At 45.5% G+C, this 17347-nt stretch overlaps 1 protein-coding gene across 3 annotated transcripts; it reads right to left on the bottom strand.

The window, feature by feature from the left end:
* Positions 1 to 6437: 6437 nt before the first annotated feature.
* Positions 6438 to 16414, bottom strand: GJB6 (gap junction protein beta 6). Of its 3 annotated transcripts, none has more exons than XM_017548199.2 (4): positions 16133 to 16414; positions 14670 to 14779; positions 13565 to 13744; positions 6438 to 7966 (listed from the first exon to the last, which is right to left on the bottom strand). In XM_017548199.2, the coding sequence occupies exon 4, from the start codon at positions 7949 to 7951 to the stop codon at positions 7166 to 7168; it is 786 nt and encodes a 261-aa protein (XP_017403688.1). In that variant the 5' UTR covers positions 7952 to 7966; positions 13565 to 13744; positions 14670 to 14779; positions 16133 to 16414; the 3' UTR covers positions 6438 to 7165. The 3 variants fall into 3 exon arrangements, with proteins under 3 accessions (XP_017403688.1, XP_037601520.1, XP_017403689.1); XM_037745592.1 differs by having other exon boundaries at positions 16036 to 16133; XM_017548200.2 differs by lacking the exons at positions 14670 to 14779; positions 16133 to 16414 and adding an exon at positions 14838 to 15796.
* Positions 16415 to 17347: the final 933 nt, after the last annotated feature.

The following is a 17347-nucleotide window of genomic DNA, read 5'->3' as shown; positions in this document are numbered from 1 at the left end:
CTTAAATGTGTATGCACCAAATAACAAACCTGAAAAATAAGTGATGCAAAAACTGATGGAACTGAAAGAAGAAATAGACATACCCACAAATACAGATGAACATTTGAATATCCCCTCTCAATAACTGATAGAAAAACTAGGCAGAAAACCAGCGAGGACATATGAGAACTTAGCAACCTCATCAACCAACAGGCTCTAACTGGCATTTACTGCGCACTTCACCCAACAACACTGAAACATATATTCTTTGCTAGTGCAATGAATGTGTACCAAGGATTTGTTTTAATCAGCTGTGATAAGAAATGCAGACATGGGAATGACTGCCATGAAGAAAAAGGTTTTTACTCACAGTGCTCTCGAAGTAGGGAGCAAACACACCATGCAGGGCCACGTGGAAAAGCACCAGAGTCAGCCAGGAGGCAGACGGGGTCGGGGAAAATGTGGGCAAGAGCCTTTAGTGTGGTTTCTCTGGAAAGGCCAGGAAGAATACGCAGGCTTAACAGACTTGGGATTGGCTAGTGTGAAAATTTCAGGGGGCTCTGAGGCATAGGGGCTATCCCCATTGGTTTGGTACTTGGTCCTGGGACGATCAGGGCAGGAAGACAGTGACCTAGAATGTGAAATCTCTGTGAGCGACTGGTGAAGGGGGTGGTTAGGGTCTAGGTTGGATTGATTGGTTTGCAGATGATTGATGCATTCACAGGGAGTTGTTTGCCATCTCTAGGAATTAGCTGGCCATGGGAGGGACAGTCTCCCCAGGGTTAGTAAGTCCACAGACATTATTCTGATGTCAAAACATAAGAGTAAAAAGACATCTTAATACATAAGCCATAAAACAAGCCTCAGTACATTTCAAAGAATAAAATAATAGTTGTGTTCTCTGGCCATAATAAAATCAAACTAGAAATAAATAGCAGAAAGATAATAGGAAAATCTGCAAACACTTGGAAACTAAAACACACTTCCAAATACATTGCACTAAATGAAATTTAAAAATACAGCATATCAAAATTTGTTAGCATAGCTAAAGGAGTGCTAATAGGGAAATGTATAGCGCTGAGTGCATGCTGTAGGAAAGAGGAAAAGACTGAGCTTTAAGTTCCTACTCCAAGAACCTAGAAAAAGAAGAGCAAAATAAACCGAAAGCAAGAAGGAAGAAAACAATAAAGGTAAGAGCAGAAATAGTTTAACCTGAAAACAAAAAAAGGAAAGAGGACATTAATAAAGAGATGGTTCTTTGGAAAGATCAACAAAATTCAAAATTGACGAACCTCTAGGAAGGCTGACAAAGAAAAAGAGAAAAGACATAAATTACCAATGTCAGGAACGAAACAGGATATATCGATACAGACACTGTGGACATCAAAGCAATAATAAGGGAAACTTGTGAGCAACTCTACACATACACTTTACAACTTAGACAAAATGGACCATTTCCTCAAAATCCACAAACTACCATAATTCAACCAATATAATGTAGATGATATGAGCTCTGTAACTATTAAGGAATTTGTTTTTATAATGAGAAATCTCTCAGAAAAGAATTAGCCAAGGCTCAGATAATTTCATTGGAGAATTCTACCAAATGTTTGAAAAAGGATCACCACCAATTCTACTTGATTTTTTTCCAGAAAATAGAAAAAGAGGGAGCACTCCCCAGGACATTTTGTGACTCTAGTGTCATATTGATCCTAAAATCAGACAAGTACAGTATACGAAAAAGAAAATGACAGACCAATATCCACAATTAATATAGATGCAAAACTTCTTAATAAAACAGTAACAAATGGAGTTTGGTACTATATAAAAAAGATTACACACCATGATGAAGTGAGGTTCATTCCAGGGATACAAGGCTGATTTAATATTAAAACTGTAACAGTCAATATATTCTACCATATTAACAGACTAAAAAAGAAAAATAATAATTAATCAATTAATGCAAAAAATTTTTTTGGCCAAATTTCAAAACTGATTCATGATTTTAACAACTCTCAGAAGAATGAGAATAGAGATTAACTTCCTGAACTTGGTAAAGAGCATCTACAAAAAAATCTATAGTTAAGATTATACTTAATGGTGAAAGACTGAGTCCTTAATGCTATAAAACTTGAGCTCCCCTTAAAATCAGGAACAAGGAAAGGATTTCTGCCTTTACCATTCATATTCAGTTTAGCACTGGAATGTCTAGCCAGCACAATTTGACAAGAAAAGAAACTAAAAGACATATGAACAGGAAAGGAAGAAATAAAATTTCCTCATCTTTGCAAGTGATATGATTGTCTACATATGATTGTCTATGTAGAATTCTTAAAAATCTACAAAAATCTAGAACTAATAAGTGAATTCAATAAGATTGGAGAACTCAAACAAATAGGGAAACAGAACCCAAATGTATTTCTATATAATAGCAATGAGCATGGGAACACTGAAATTAAAATACTATAATCAATCAATCAAAGAAAGTGGAATATATAAAATATAACTCCAACAGTAGGTTTACATGACTTGTATGCTGAAAACCACGTAACACCAATGAGAGATATTGAAGAAGATACAAATAAATAGATAAACTGTGTTTGCTCATAGGATGATGTAAAGATGTAAATCCTCCCCAAATTGATATACAGGTTTAACACCATTTCTATCAAAATCCCAGCAAAAGTTTTTGGATACATAGATGAGATTATTCTAAAATAATTCTTATAATGGATCCATTCATATAATAGAAAGGCAAAGGAACTAGAATAGCTATAACAATTTGACAAAGAAGAATAAAGTGGGAGGAGTTACTCTAGCAGATTTCAAGATTTATTATGTAGCTACAATAATTAAGACTGCTTGATATTTGCAGAGGGATAGATCCAATGGTCAAAGGATCAGAACAGAGAATCCAGAACCAGACCCATGCAAACATGCCCAACTGGTTTTTGATGAAGATGCAAAAGAAATTCAAACGGCAAGAGATTGCCTTCTTATCAAATGGTGCTGGAGCTACTGAACATCTACGTGCAAAAAAACGAACCCCAACTTAAGTCTCAGACTTTATCTAAAATTTAACTCGAAATGGGCCACAGACTTAAAAATAAAATGTAAAACTATAAAACTTTGAGAAACACATGAGAGAAAGTCTTCAGGATCAGGGGCTAGGCAGAGTTCTGAGACTTGACACCCAAAATGCAATCCATAAAAGAGAAAGTGATAAATTGTGCTTCATTAAAGTGAAAAACTTGTTCTTCAAAGACCTTGTTAATAAGATGGAAATAAAAGCTACAGAGATGTGTTTAATTTGTATTAAAGCCATGAAGTGAAGAAATATTTGCAAACCACATATCTGTCCAAACCAGTGCCTAGAATACATAAAGAACTATCAAAACTCAACAGTAGAAAGACAATCAATATAGAACATGGTCAAAAGACAAGAAGACGATACAGAGATGGCAAATAAGCACGTGAAAAGATGTTCAACGTCAGCTAATGCAACCAGGGAAATGTGAGCTAAGCACACCAGTCAGCATAAATAAAATAAAAAATAGCGACAGTACCAAATGCTGGTGAGAATGAGGAAAAACTAGATTGCTCTTCCATTACTGGTGGGATTGTAAAATGGGGCAGCTACTCTGGAGAACGGTTTGGAAGTTTCCTTAAAAACGAACAATGCAGCTGCCATATGGCCTAGCAATTGGATGCTTGGGCATTTATCACAGAATGAAAACTTTCATTCACAGAAAAATCTATACACGAACGTTCATATTATTTATCTAAGTAAAAAACCAGAAACAGTCAACATGTAACCAATCCCTAAAGGTTACATACTGCATGATTCCTTATGTATAAAATTCTTTATAATGAGCAGGAGTTCCGAAGGAGCTGGTAGGTGGGGCAGGAAGGAGTTAGGTGTGGGTATAAAAGGCAGCAGCCTGAGGGGTCCTTATGGCGATGGAAATGTTCCATATCTTGACAGTGTCAATGTCAGTTTTCTGGTTGGGATCTTGCACTACAGTTTTGCAAGAATTACCACCAGGGAAACTGCAAGGACCACATGGCAATCTCTGTATTATTTCTTATACCTGCATGTGAATCTATAGTTATCTCCAAGTAATAAGCTTAATTAAAAAAAAAAAGAAACACTTATAGGACAGTCAGTGAACACTGGCTATAGTTTTTAGTGTGATGATGGCATTGAGCTGTTTTGAAAGATTAGTCTGTATTCTTAAAAGATCCATACCGAAACATTTCAGATGAAATTCTATGTCTGGTATTTACTTCAGAATGATCCAGAGAGAGGGAGAAGCAGGCAGCGTCCACCAGAAGAGTGAATGGCTGTGCGTAGGGCATTGTGGAGTTGGCTGGTGCGATGTGGTGTATTTACATTAGATACTACACGTGGTTCTAGTGCCTTGGGAAGGGGGAGGCAGGGCAATGCGGCGGGGAGGCCATTGGCTTTAGAGACCGTCAGACCTGCTGTGAGTCTTGGTTCTGCTGCTTATTAGTTATGTGACCTTGCTCAAGCTACTCAGCCTTTATTTCTTTGGGTTTTTTTTTTGAGACTGAGTCTCTCTCTGTCATCCAGGTTGGAGTCCAGTGGAACAATCTCAGCTCACTGCAACCTCTGCCTCTCAGGTTCAAGCAATTCTCCTGCCTCAGCCTCCCGAGTAGCTGGGATTACAGGCACCTGCCACCACATTCAGCTAATTTTTGTATTCTTAGTAGAGATGGGGCTTCACTATGTTGGCCAGGCTGGTCTTGAACTCCTGGCCTCAAATGATCTGTCCGCCTGGGCCTTTCAAAGTGCTGGGATTACCGGCATGATCCACTGCGCCTGGCATCTGTTTAACCTTTCTGAGCCTCAGTGTCCTTATCTGTAAAATGGGGCCAATATCTCATAGGGTAATTGTACAGATGAATGAGATTGCTAAGGAAGAGTGTAGGGTGAGTAATAAAAGGTTCTTGGGGTCAGTTTACCTGAGGATGAAGAGAGAAACAGAAGCCAGTGCAGGAGATAGATGGGCAGGTGGAGGTGGGGCAGGAGAATCATGGTTGGGTTGGGCAGTATATGAAAATCCAGTAAATTATTATTTTTATTTAATCTTTAATTTTTTTTTGAGACAAGGTCTCCTTCTATCATCCAGGCTGGAGTGCAGTGGCGTGATCATAGATCACTGCAGCCTCAGCCTCCTTGTCTCAAGTGATCCTCCCACGCTGGGATTACAAGGTTTTTGTTTTTGTTTTTGTTTTTTGTAGACATTGGGTCTTGCTGTACAAAAGAGCCCAGGCTGGTCTCAAACTCCTGGCCTTAAATGATCCTCCTGCCTTGGCCTCATGAAGTGTTGGGATTACAGGCACAAACCGCCCTACCTAGTCAGTACAGCTAGTGCTCGACTTACACCACGGTCGGGACCGCGGACCAGTCGTAACACGATTTGGTCGTAAGTTGAGTAGGCTATATGCACGCGGAGATGGTAGTGCTGCCGGAAGCTGGTCTGCACTGTCGTACGCCCAGCTGGGCAACGTTTGCGCTGCCAGACGCGGAGCAGTCGTGGCTAGCAATCGTGGTTGTAAAGTCGAATGGTAGTAAGTTGCATAGGTGGTAAGTTGATCAATACCTGTAAAAGATTTGTAAAAGAATTGTTGGAAGAAGACACCTGAGAAGAAGCCATCAGATGTGGCATTCAGAAAGTCATTGGTGCTGACAATGTGCTTCACTTCTGTGGTGAAGGTGGTCCCAGATTCAGTGCCAAGAAACTGGTGGGGAAAAAGAATGTAAATGTCTGCCATTCTGAGAATCTTGATGGCAGCGTGTGGAGAGACCAGGCTGGAGCTCGAGAGGGAAGGGACACTTAGAGAGATTAAAGAGCAGAAAGAAACTAAAGAGGAAGAGGTTGGAGGTGAAAGAGAGAGGAGGGTTGTTTCTGTATCTTGTCCATTGTGAGTCATGCTGCAATGAACACAGGTGTGCAAATATTTCTCTGAGATCCTGGTTTTAATTCTTTTGGCCATATATCCAACAGTGCAATTGCTGGATCATGTGGCCATTTTACTTCTAGTATTTTAAGGAGTCTCCATCCTGCTTTCTATAATGCTGCACCCTTCTATGTTCCTACCAGCAGCACATGAGAGCTCTCAAGCACTGGTCTTGCTTGCACGTGGGATGAAGGCTTAAGGCCTCCCTGACCTCCTCTCTATCCAGGATGAACTGACCTGGACGACATTATCCCAGTGTCATGTAAGCGGCTGCCTCCATGCTGAGTGCCCTGTAGGCTGCTAAACAGTAGCCTCTGCTTATTTGCAATTAGGATGCAAGAATACCTGTTGAAGTCCTGGGCCCCTCACCCACCGTAACTGGTGGCCTTCCCAGCAAAAGCACCCAACTCACTCATCATACCATGAGGGATGGCAGCAGGTGCCCAGATGCAACAGAAACCATAAGACATGTGAAGACTTAAGCAATGGGGCCAAGCTTTATTGAGGCAATCACATTCATGCTCCAGTTCGCAATGATTGGCAAATAGGTGAGTTAAAAAGCCTTTTGCTTCCATACTGTTCCGTCTGCATTCAGAAAGCAGTAAAAATATATTGTGCAATGAACACTTTCCACCTTAAGCGTCTCATGATAGTTCACAAATTTGCCAATGGACAATGCAAAACAATATTTATAAGATAGACCCTTTGTAAGTTCCAAATTTAGATACTTGTGGTGTAATTCTAAAACTAACGTGGCATGTTTTTCCAGGTAAGGAGGACCTGTCATTATAAAAATACTTTATATACATTCCAAGTCAGAACTAAAAACATCCAAGCCTATAAAAATATCTTTTCCTAATGAAAGTATCAATTTCTAGATAAATGTCATTTATCAACAACGGTTACATAAATTTTCAGAAAGTACCCACTTTGTCAGAGGTCCACTTAAAAGGAAACTGTCGAAGTGACAGCAACACTCCTCTCTCAAGCAGTCCCTTGTTTTCAGAGACGGACCACATACTTGATTACGTTGCGTAAGAATGGCACAAGTATCCTACAAAAAGGTAACCCGGGTGTCTATTTACTATGACAGTCATTTATAAAGACAAACTTCAGGCTAGAGAAGGAACTTTCAGGTTGGCATTGCCTTCTGGAGAAGACAAGTCTCCTTATGACCCAGCTACATTTTACCTTGAAATGTTTAACTTGGGAAACCTGTGATTGCATTTTGACCACTGTCTGAAATCAGCTCATTCATTTCATTCTGCTTATTCTCCTTTAGGGTGTGGTTGGGGTGACTGCTTTGCGCCTGTGCCCTCTTTGACCTCCTAAAACACACTTTGAGTAGCAGGTAGCACAACTCCGCCACATTGAGCAGCATGCAAATCACAGAGGCAGAAATCATAAAAATGGTAAACACGGTCTTCTCCGTTGGCCTAGAAATAAAGCAGTCGACAAGGTTGGGGCAGGGGTCAATCCCACATTTCAACACCCAGGGCAGGTGGTACCCGCTGTAAAGGAAGTAAAACACATACATAAAGGCCGCTTCGAAGATGATTCGGAAAAAGATGCTGCTGGTGTACGTCCACCACAGCGACCCCTCTATCCGAACCTTCTGCTTTTTAATGTCCTCTATGTCTTTGAATTCATTCCTCTTCTCTCCTCGCCTGAACTTGCGGGCGGTTTCGTGCCTGTAGTAGGCCACGTGCATGGCCACCAGCAGCGCCGGGGTGGAGACGAAGATCAGCTGGAGGGCCCACAGCCGGATGTGGGACACCGGGAAGAAGTGGTCATAGCACACGTTTTTGCAACCCGGTTGCAGTGTGTTGCAGACGAAGTCCTCCTGCTCGTCACCCCACACTTCGTGGGCAGCCACCACGAGAATCATGACTCGGAAGATAAAGATGACGGTGATCCACACCTTCCCGATGCTGGTGGAGTGTTTGTTGACACCCCCGATGACAGCGTGCAGGGCCCCCCAATCCATTGTGCTGGTTTATCCCTAAGCAGACAAACATGGGCAAAGGTTTATTAGTGGAAGAGGCCTCGGGAAAAAGTGGCACGTGATATTACAGACTGAAGTAACTTTCTATTAAAGTAGGCTGTGATATTTTACAACTTCAACTCCCTGCTATGCTAGTCCAAGGATTTCTGAAAAGAAATGCCCACTCCAAACATATTCTTTTTATTTTTTTTGGGGACGGAGTCTCTATCTGTTGCCAGGCACCAGGCTGGAGTGCAGTGGTACGATCTCGGCTCACTGCAACCTCTGCCTCCCAGGTTCAAGGCAATTCTCCTGCCTCAGCTTCCTGAGTAGCTGGGACTACAGGCACACGCCACCACGCCCAGCTAATTTTTGTATTTTTAGTAGAGATGGGGTTTTACCATGTTGGCCAGGATGGCCTCGATCTCTTGACCTCGTGATCCGCCCGCCTCAGCCTCCCAAAGTGCTGGGATTACAGGCTGAACCATCGCGCCCAGCCCCCAAACATATTCTGTTTTTGGTCAGAAATAACTTTTTGGAGGAGGAATTAAGATCATCTTGATTCAACTATTGCTATTTGCATTAATCCAGAAATACAGGTAAACGAATTTGTTTCCAAGCTTCCATTTAATCACTGTCTGATCTATTCCACCAAACTGACTTTATCCAAGGTCTCACCAAGCTTCCACAGTAGATTTTATCCATGAAATAGTTTATTCGGGGGAAAAAAAGCATTCATTGGAATGACATAATCTGGTTTACTCAACAGACTAAGAAGGGGAAAAACAAGCAAAATACTTATTATCTTACTTTATACAATATATTTATACCTAATTCTAGCTTGAATAACATCATCTGCCATAATCATGTGTTCTTAGGACATCTAATATTGTCAGCTACTGAGAAAGCGTCTTCCAAAAGAGAATCACAAGCTTTTATAAAAATTGCTCCATTGTTCTCCAGTGTATCTCCGGTATGAGCAGGCCCATGTTGGCTCTGCCTCCCCAGCGGGTCCTGTTTGCCCTGGGGAAGGCCGAGGAGGCGATCCCCTGCCCCTGCCACCCGGGGCCTCCCTCCCTGTTAATGCACCGATTCTACTGCCCGAGAGAAAAAGGACTTCTTTAAAGCTACGGACACTTCTGCTATAACCCAAACAGCTGGCTTCTCAGCCTGTACCACCACAGAAGACTACAGAGTTGGTCAGCATTCCCCTTTCAAAAATAAAAGGAGGTATCGTGGAGCCTTGGAAAATTTTCAGACAGTAAAAGACCTCTCCCCAGAGCAATGCACTCAGACATTTTTTCAATAGGCTGTCAGAGCATGAGGGAGTCACCAAAATCCTTCTATCTACCAGTCTTAGACTTTCTTGTCCCTGAATGGGTGAGAGTCACCTGTCAGCCTCCCCCTCAGGCCAGCCCCACGGACCTCATGCTCTGTCACACGCCTGCCCCGCTGCATTACGCTGACTGCTGTTGGAAGCAGCTGGATGAATGGAGGCAGCCTCTCCCCACCCAGGAGTGCCTTGGCCTCGGAACGGGGTGCTACTGTGTGCCCCATGGCGGTATCTTTTGTAGACTTAGAAAGTCAGCAGACCTGTCAGAAAAGTCTGACTCCCAGTTCAGTTGGCTTTCTGAGAAACTGATTTTGTGTCCTTGGTTTGGATATTAATATTAAGCAACAATCCTCCCCACTCCCCAGCCGACAGCAACCACCATTCTACTTTCTGTGTCTATGATTTTGACTGCTCTGCAGACCTCATATAAGCAGAAATACACAGCACTTGGCTTTTGGGGACTGGCTTATCTCACTCAGCATACTGGCCTCGAGGTTCGCCCATATTGTAGCACGTGACAGGATCTCCTTATTTCAGAGGCTGAATACTGCTCCACTGTATGAATGCTCCCCATTTTGTTTACCCATTCATCGGTCAATGGACACTAGGTTGCTTCCACCTTCCGGCTGTTGTAACACTACTGTGAGTGAGGGGGTACTCATATTTTTTCCAGACCTTGCTTTCCAGTCTTTTGGATATCCAGAAGTGGGATTGCTGGATCTCATGGTTGTTCTATTTTTAATTCTTTAAGCATTTCCACAGGAGAGCAGAATGTTATTATTCAGAATGATAAGAGAGGCCCACTTCCTGGAGGAGGGCAAATATCCTGATTTTTAAAATAAGAGAAAATGGGTATGTGTGAACTGGGGGACTTTCTGTTGAGCCCCCAGCACATTCTAAAACGGCCTCACTAAACGTCTTGTTAAGAGTTCAGTGATAGCAACCATGGCCACGGCACGGGCACCGAGTCTTGGAGTCACAGTGGTCTTTGCTGTCGCCTCTCCTGTCGTCAGGAGGTTGTATTTTCACGGCTCCTTTAATAGCTGCGGCCTAGCGTTTTACTTCAGGAATGTCAGTGCTCCTTAGGGGGAATGTCCTCATCAGCGGGATGTCAGCGCCACAGCGCAAGGGCGTGAGAAAGAGGCTCGGGCTGTGTGGAGGGACCGGCCCGGGCAGCCCGCTGCGGAAGGGTGGGCTCCTTTCATGTTTCAGGAAAGACGTGGCCCGCGAGGGCGCATCCACAGGTGTGCGGGCAGATGGAGGGGCTGCAGGTCACCCCACAGCCGAGGGAACAGAGCGCTGGCTAGCTCGAGGAAGAGGCTGAGGCACAGGGCGGCGACCCTGGCACGTGTGGCAGAGGACTCGGTCCCCGCGCGGACCTGGGACTAAGAACTCAGTCCGGCTCTCAGCGGTCCGCACTCTTTTTTTAAAAAAAGAAAAACGAAATGGGCTACCCTGCAAGCGGTGCTTCCTCATCCCTTGAAGCGTTTCATCAGCGGCGGTGGGAGTGTCTGCTGGGGCAACGCACGGGGGCCTCCCCTAGGAGCCGTGGCCCCGCGTTCCATAATTAAAGTGTGTTTCCTAAGGGCTCGCTTTCATAGACCACACACTCTTCACAGCCTGGAGGGATGGTCGGTGTCCACAGTAAATGCAGCTCCATTTAAAAAGCTCTTGTTAAATGATATGGTTTATAAAATTAATTTTATCCTCAGATGAAAGGCATAATACATTTTCCTAATTGTTGATGTCCTATCTCAGAAGCAGTTCAAAATGTGACCAATGAGGACCAAGAAATTGGTACATCTTGATGTTTAAACATATTTTACAGCAGCTGTTCACCTATGGGGTCAGTTCTGTTTGTTTATACAGTGAAGATGTTCTGTTATTAACCAAGAAACACCTCTCATTGAAGTTTGGTCAACAAAATGCCCAATCAGCAAGTGTTTGATTTATCCAATAGATGGTTCATTTTCTCCAACACTTCAAAGTCCATGGAATTGACCCCCCTCCCGGCCCAGTCCCCCACCCCCCCAACACCGCAGGCGACACAGCTGTGTTCTCTTGGTTCTCTAGTATGTGGCCTGCCTGAACAATAGCACCCCTTGGTCCCCTGTGGCCTGACCTCAGAAGCAGATGGATCAGGGAGCCAAAGGGTGACACGGTCTGGATGATTCTGAGAGGCTGAAGTCACAGAAAAAGTCAAGAGGTCACAATCTCCCCCCAGGAACACTGGTCCCTGCTTTCTAGAAGCAGGGTCCCTGACCCCTGCAGCTTTGGGCTTCTCCCAATTATAATGGCAGTAGCTTTTTTAATTGCTTCGGATTTTTCTGGGTCCCCAAGCCACATGCTCTGAGGCTGTTCTGTCAACATAGCAAAACTGAACAGAAAATAATCTATTTCACAATGCACACTTCACAATGCTGGCACTAAAAATCGGCGATCCACCTATGCCTTTAAAGGAGGAAAAGCAAAGGAGATGCCGAGCTTGCTGAGAAAAATGAGGTTAAACCCAATACAAGCGTGCCTAGTCCCCCTGTCACTCAGGACAGTCTCCTGGTTCAGAGCGTTCTCCTGCAAAAGCCACAAAGGCCCTGTTATTCTTAACAGCAGAAGTGATCCCAGGGAGAACTGTGTCCTCTCTCTGAAACTGCCCGGCCCGAGTGGGCTGCCCCAGGGCGCTCAGTGACCCTGAGCCGGTGTTTCCCAACCAGCCCGGGGTATCTGCCCTGCGTATCATTCTCTCCAGGCCAAGAACCAAGGAGAGGTGAGTTCCCCTGGCAAGTGTCAAGAGGCAGGCCAGGGTGATGGGTCCGGCTGCGGGTTACCAAGCCCCAATATTTCCAGCACATTCCTGCCATCACTGGCCAGGCCTGGCTGTCCCAGGAGACGCTCCCACTCAAGGAGCTTCGGGAGGTAACCGCGGGAGACTCAGCAAGTTTTAGTGAGGACTCAGCTCCAATGGCTGCTCCTGCCCTGACTTTTGTGGGTGGACAGACTGCAGAGGGACCCAGAGGAAGGATGGTTGGTGGGTAGGGGGGGATGGCAAAGAAAGCTCCAGTCCCCAGACTCTCCCTTGTAAAAACACGTAACCACAGGGTACGATCTTTCACAAACCCTCTTGGTTGGAGAAGATTTGAAGGCTATTTCAATTTGCAAAATTGTCACCAATTTCATATTACATCCCGAAATCACTGCATCCACGGGAACGGGAACACTTTGCAACTGTAGTAAACAAAGTACCTCTTTCCTCTCCTGCTTCTGGAGGGCTGGAGCCAATGGGAGGAGCTTTTTCAATACAAAGTAAAATATTAACTCTTTCTTTGGAAACCAGAGAGGTTCATTTTAACTGATGACTCTCCGGCTCTCTTTTAAGGAAAGAATAGATATGCCTAGCTTCTGCAGTCTTTAACTTCTAAGAATGTGATTACATTCAAACTTAAAAGGGTAAACTGTGTTCGATTTTCTGGTAAATCTAATCATAGTGAACAGCTCCATGCTGTATTCTTGATACTGAAGTTCCAGTCTGAAATATCTAGGTCCAAAAATCAGTAAACCATTGATTTTACTTTTGAAGATCCACACAGCATTCTGAAGATAGATTGTTCTTTCCTTTTACCACTCAAATAATTTAGACCTATTGGAATCTGACCATAATAATGAAGTTTCTTGATTGTTTCAAAACTTCGTATTTAAGAAATTAATCACAGCTAGCTTGTTTAGCAATACCATTATAATTTCATTAATGACTGAAGCAGAACTAAAGCCCCTAAAAGTTAGAGGGTTATCCTTCCGCATATTTTTCTAGATAGTTCTATTCTCCTTTCAATGTCATTTAACAAAAAAAAAAAAAAATTTTTTTTTTTTGAGACAAAGTCTTGCTCTGTTGCTTAGAGTGGAGTGCAATGGCGCAATCTCAGCTCACTGCAACCTCCACCTCCTGGGTTCAAGTGATTCTTGTGCTTCAGCCTCCTGAATAGCGAGGATTACAGGCACATACCACCACACCTGGTTAATTTTTGTATTTTGTTTTATTTTTTAAATAGAGATGTGGCTTTGCCATGTTGGCCAGGCTGGTCTGAAACTCCTGACCTCAGCTTATCTGCCCACCTCGGCCTCCCAAAGTGTTGGGATTATAGGTGTGAGCCACTGCGCCCAGACATCTAGCAAATAGTGGACAGATCTGAGAACAGGAACATGTGCCTCACAATTTCGAAGTTAGCTTTGGATAGTCGGGGAGTCTGCACAGATAAAAGGAAAACAACGTCAAAGCAAAACAAGCAAACCTGAGTCTTTTTTCCAAGGACTCCCAGCGTTTCAGACTCGAAGAATGAGAGCAAGGTCCCTCTGTGAGGGCTTGAGACCTCCTTCTCCTACTGCACTTGAGTGCCTGGAAGCCAATGGTGCACAGCGAAGAGATGAATGACAATCTTTGCTCTGTTTCTGGAGGTCAGTGAGGATGTCACCTGTTGAGGGAAAAATAGTACCTGCTGCCATATTCCTTTAACTCCCCCCATCCCCCACCACAATGTGTACTCTGAAAAAATTCTGTGGGTAGTTTTTCTTCATTCCCCAAACTGTGAAGAGGTAAGTTCAGAAATTGCCAGCTTCCTGATGCTGTATACTTTGAACACATAAAATAATCAAAGGTGCTCTTTGGTACAGAGCACCTTTGTATATCAAAATAACAATCATACCCAATCTGAAGCCTCAAGCCCACCCCCTGAGCAATACAAACAGGGACAGGAGAGGTTTTCAGACCCTGGCTACACCCTGATTTCCAAATCAGCGTTTAAAAAAAATGTCAGGCTCTTTTTTAAATCAGGAAGAATCAATGTCTTTTATCTCTAGAAATCTCAGGCCATCCAAGCTTCAACCTGATAGTTAATTTTTAAATTTAGTGACAAAAACTAACACTAGCGATAACAATGGGTGTGGTATCCATATATTTCAAAATTAGCTCAATAAAAGTGAAACGTTTTTTCTGTCTATGGAGTCTATAAAAATGGACAACTCATGGAATTACGTATGTTTCTTACTAAATTTAAGAATTCAAAGGGTTAAAAATTAATTTCCATTAAGTTAAACTTTCCTTCTCTGGGTCTTGTTAGCAATATGTGTTTGTTCATTCAAACAAACCTATGTCCTTTCAAAACATTTAATTTCAACCATATTTAAATGGCCTTGGGAATAAAAACGGAATGGAATGAAAACCGGGGTTCCAGTTCTACACTCATGCACCAAGCAACTAAAGCAGAAATCGTAAGTGATGGCAGGTAGCCATTAGAAGCTTATGCCCACACAGACCAAGAAGCTTGGGTCAGCTGTCACTTCCCCACCGTTTTATCCCATTTAACATTTAAACTAATGTATGCAAACTGCTCACAGTACCTGGTAGATTCAAACTGAATTAGAGACGCATGAAGAGGGCGTGCAAGTTAGAATTTTCCTTTCGTCACACCCAAAGTGTTTAGCCAGATCTTCCGTACTTCTGTTCCTTCCTAACGTTCCTAATTCAGAAGAGAAAGCATAAGAAAAAGAGCATAAAGTCATCATTACCTGTATCAGAATTTGTTTAAAAACAACCAGTGGGGCAGGTGAACTGATCAGCGTCTTCCAGACTTTAGCCACTGCAGTGCCAATGAGGCGCCCTCCACACCCCTAGTTATGTGACAGGCTAGAGCCTGGTGTTCTCTCTTCAAAACTCCCCTCCTCTCCTTGGCAGGCTTCAAGCAAGAGCCCCAAAGATGCTGCTGGATCCAAACAACAGACAAAGCTCTCCACAGGAGCAGTTCTGAGCAGCACCCTGCAATTCTAAGGAGACTGCACTGGGGCAGGACATTTTCTTCTAGAACACTGGTTAGATTCTGCGAGAACTGGGGCAAGAAAATAGTTGTATGGCGTAAAGTCTACTTGAAGGAAAAGAACAACCCAGCACGGTTAAATTCAATCAGACGCTAAATAGAGCGCTCGCCCACCCAGGGGACACTGAGGTCGCTGGGCCCACGTCCCCGCTGGCTGCAGGCCCCTAACCCCTCCGGGAATGCAGAGCTGCGTGCAGGCCACGCTCACCCTGACCCATCCTGCTCCCCAGGAAGGGAGACCAGCCCCTGCAAAACACAGGAAGCCTGTCACACCAGGGACTGGTATTCATCGACAGGAAGTGCCTGCACGTTTTAACTAAGCTGTGTCACCAGTTCCTTTTAATTACTGTCGTCCACCCTATTGTCATCAGCATTTCACAAGTTTCTCGGAAGCCCAGCACGCAGCCCATACCCAGCAGTTCTCCCGCCCAAGTCGAGGGTTTGGCTGAACTGAAACTCCCATCCTAGACCTGGCTTTCTTCTCCCCAAATCCAAGGGGACACGCCGGTGACCCACAAGAGATTAGAAAATCCAACTCGCAGCAAATGAAACGGGGAAAGGGCACCGGCCCCTACTCCGGCCGCTCAGACTCACGATATGAAACCTTCATAAAACCTGTTGTGCAAGTCAAAGGACCACGCTGGGGTAAAAGCCAAACCAGTCCATCCTCGTTCCTCCGCGTGAAGAGGGGCCAGCGCGGACGGTGCCCACCGCCATCGGGCCGGGGCCGGGACAGGGGCCGGGGCGCGCGGACGGGAGAGTACGGATGCAGGCAGAAGGGGGGCCCGGGCGCCCCAAGTGCAGCCAGACACCCATCCTGGCCGCGCTCCGCCTGCTCTGCTCCCGTGCCCAGGAGGGACAGGAGCGAGGTGGGGACCAACAGCCGACCTCACCTGCTCTGGCTTCTCGGAAGAGATTCCTCTGCCGCGGTGCCGAGCTGGCACCTCCCGCTTGCTCTCCGCACGACCCCGCCGGCCCGCACCCGCTTACCTGCTCTGTGGCCTGCGGCCCTGGAGCGGGGCTCTGCGCGGGGGCGGCACCCTTCGCTCCGGCCGGGCAGGCGGGTCCGGTTCGGGCGCCGCCGGCTGTCGGGCTCTCGTCGGGCTTAGGGTGAAGGCCCCGGCTCCCACCTGCTGCGCCTTTTAACCGCGCCCCACCCCGCCTCTGCCCTGACGCGGCTCGGGAGGGCTGCGGGAGGCAAGCACGGTCACCCGACGAGCCCCCGCCCCGGGGCAAGCGAGGCACTGGGCGCGGACGGCGGGGCCAACCCCCCGGTGGCCGGGGAGCGCAGGGCAGGGTGCGCAAGGCGGGTACCCTTTCCCCGTGGCAGGGGGCGCAGGGTAGGGGACCCCTGAGAGGTGCGCTGGGCGCAGGGCCCTCCTTCTGGCGCCTGGAGGGAACGGGGTACCAAGGATGCAGGGGGCAGTGCTCTTCCTCGGGGGCGCAGAGGGCGGGCCCAGTCCCCTCTGGGAGGGTGCAGGTTTGGGGCGCCTGCCCAGGCCCTCGAGGGAGCCCTTCCTCCCTAGCGCACCCGTGGCGAGCAGTGTGAGGGGCAGGCTTTGTTCTGGTCAGGACTCATCCTCAGTTTTCTGGGCACTCCAGCCCTCTCCTCGCCCGCGGGGTGCACAGCCCTCTCCTGGAGCACCTGGAGTTTCCCTATTAATTAGTGACCACTTCGAGGAGGTACAGGGGTTGATTTTTATTAATTACCTCCATCCTTTGAAACCTCCTCCGGGGAAGCGGAGCGGGCTTTCCTCGGAACAGTGCATCGGGAGAGACCCCCATTGCCTCCCAGATTATCATTTAGGGCTAGAAAGCTCAGGGCCAGTACAGAGAGTGGTGCAAGGGCTGGTGGGGTGGAAACGTTGGAAGCTGTTTAGGGACCTGGCTTTACAGGTTCAAACCTGTACTGCATTGGACAAAAGATGTGTGACTTGCTTATTCTACAAAATTGTTTGGTAATTAAATGTTGCCACTTAAGTCATATGCCACTTGTCGGGTCATATTGTCCCAGAAAACAATTAATAGTGGTTCTTAAGATGTCTTGTAAAGGTCTTGGGAATTAAGCCAAGATTTTATAAACATCCACCTCCCAAAGTATTTTATTTGAGAAGAACAAGGTTCTTAGAGAATTTGCCCGAGTCAAGTTTTAAAACTATGGGGAGGTCCCTAGAATGGCCTTGAACCTGGAGGGTGGAGAAACAC

The sequence above is a fragment of the Cebus imitator genome, unplaced genomic scaffold, assembly GCF_001604975.1.
Source record: "Cebus imitator isolate Cc_AM_T3 unplaced genomic scaffold, Cebus_imitator-1.0 Scaffold204, whole genome shotgun sequence".
Classification (NCBI taxonomy): domain Eukaryota; kingdom Metazoa; phylum Chordata; class Mammalia; order Primates; family Cebidae; genus Cebus; species Cebus imitator.
Note: the sequence above shows the minus strand (reverse complement) of the source record. Positions and strands in the feature narration are given on the sequence as shown.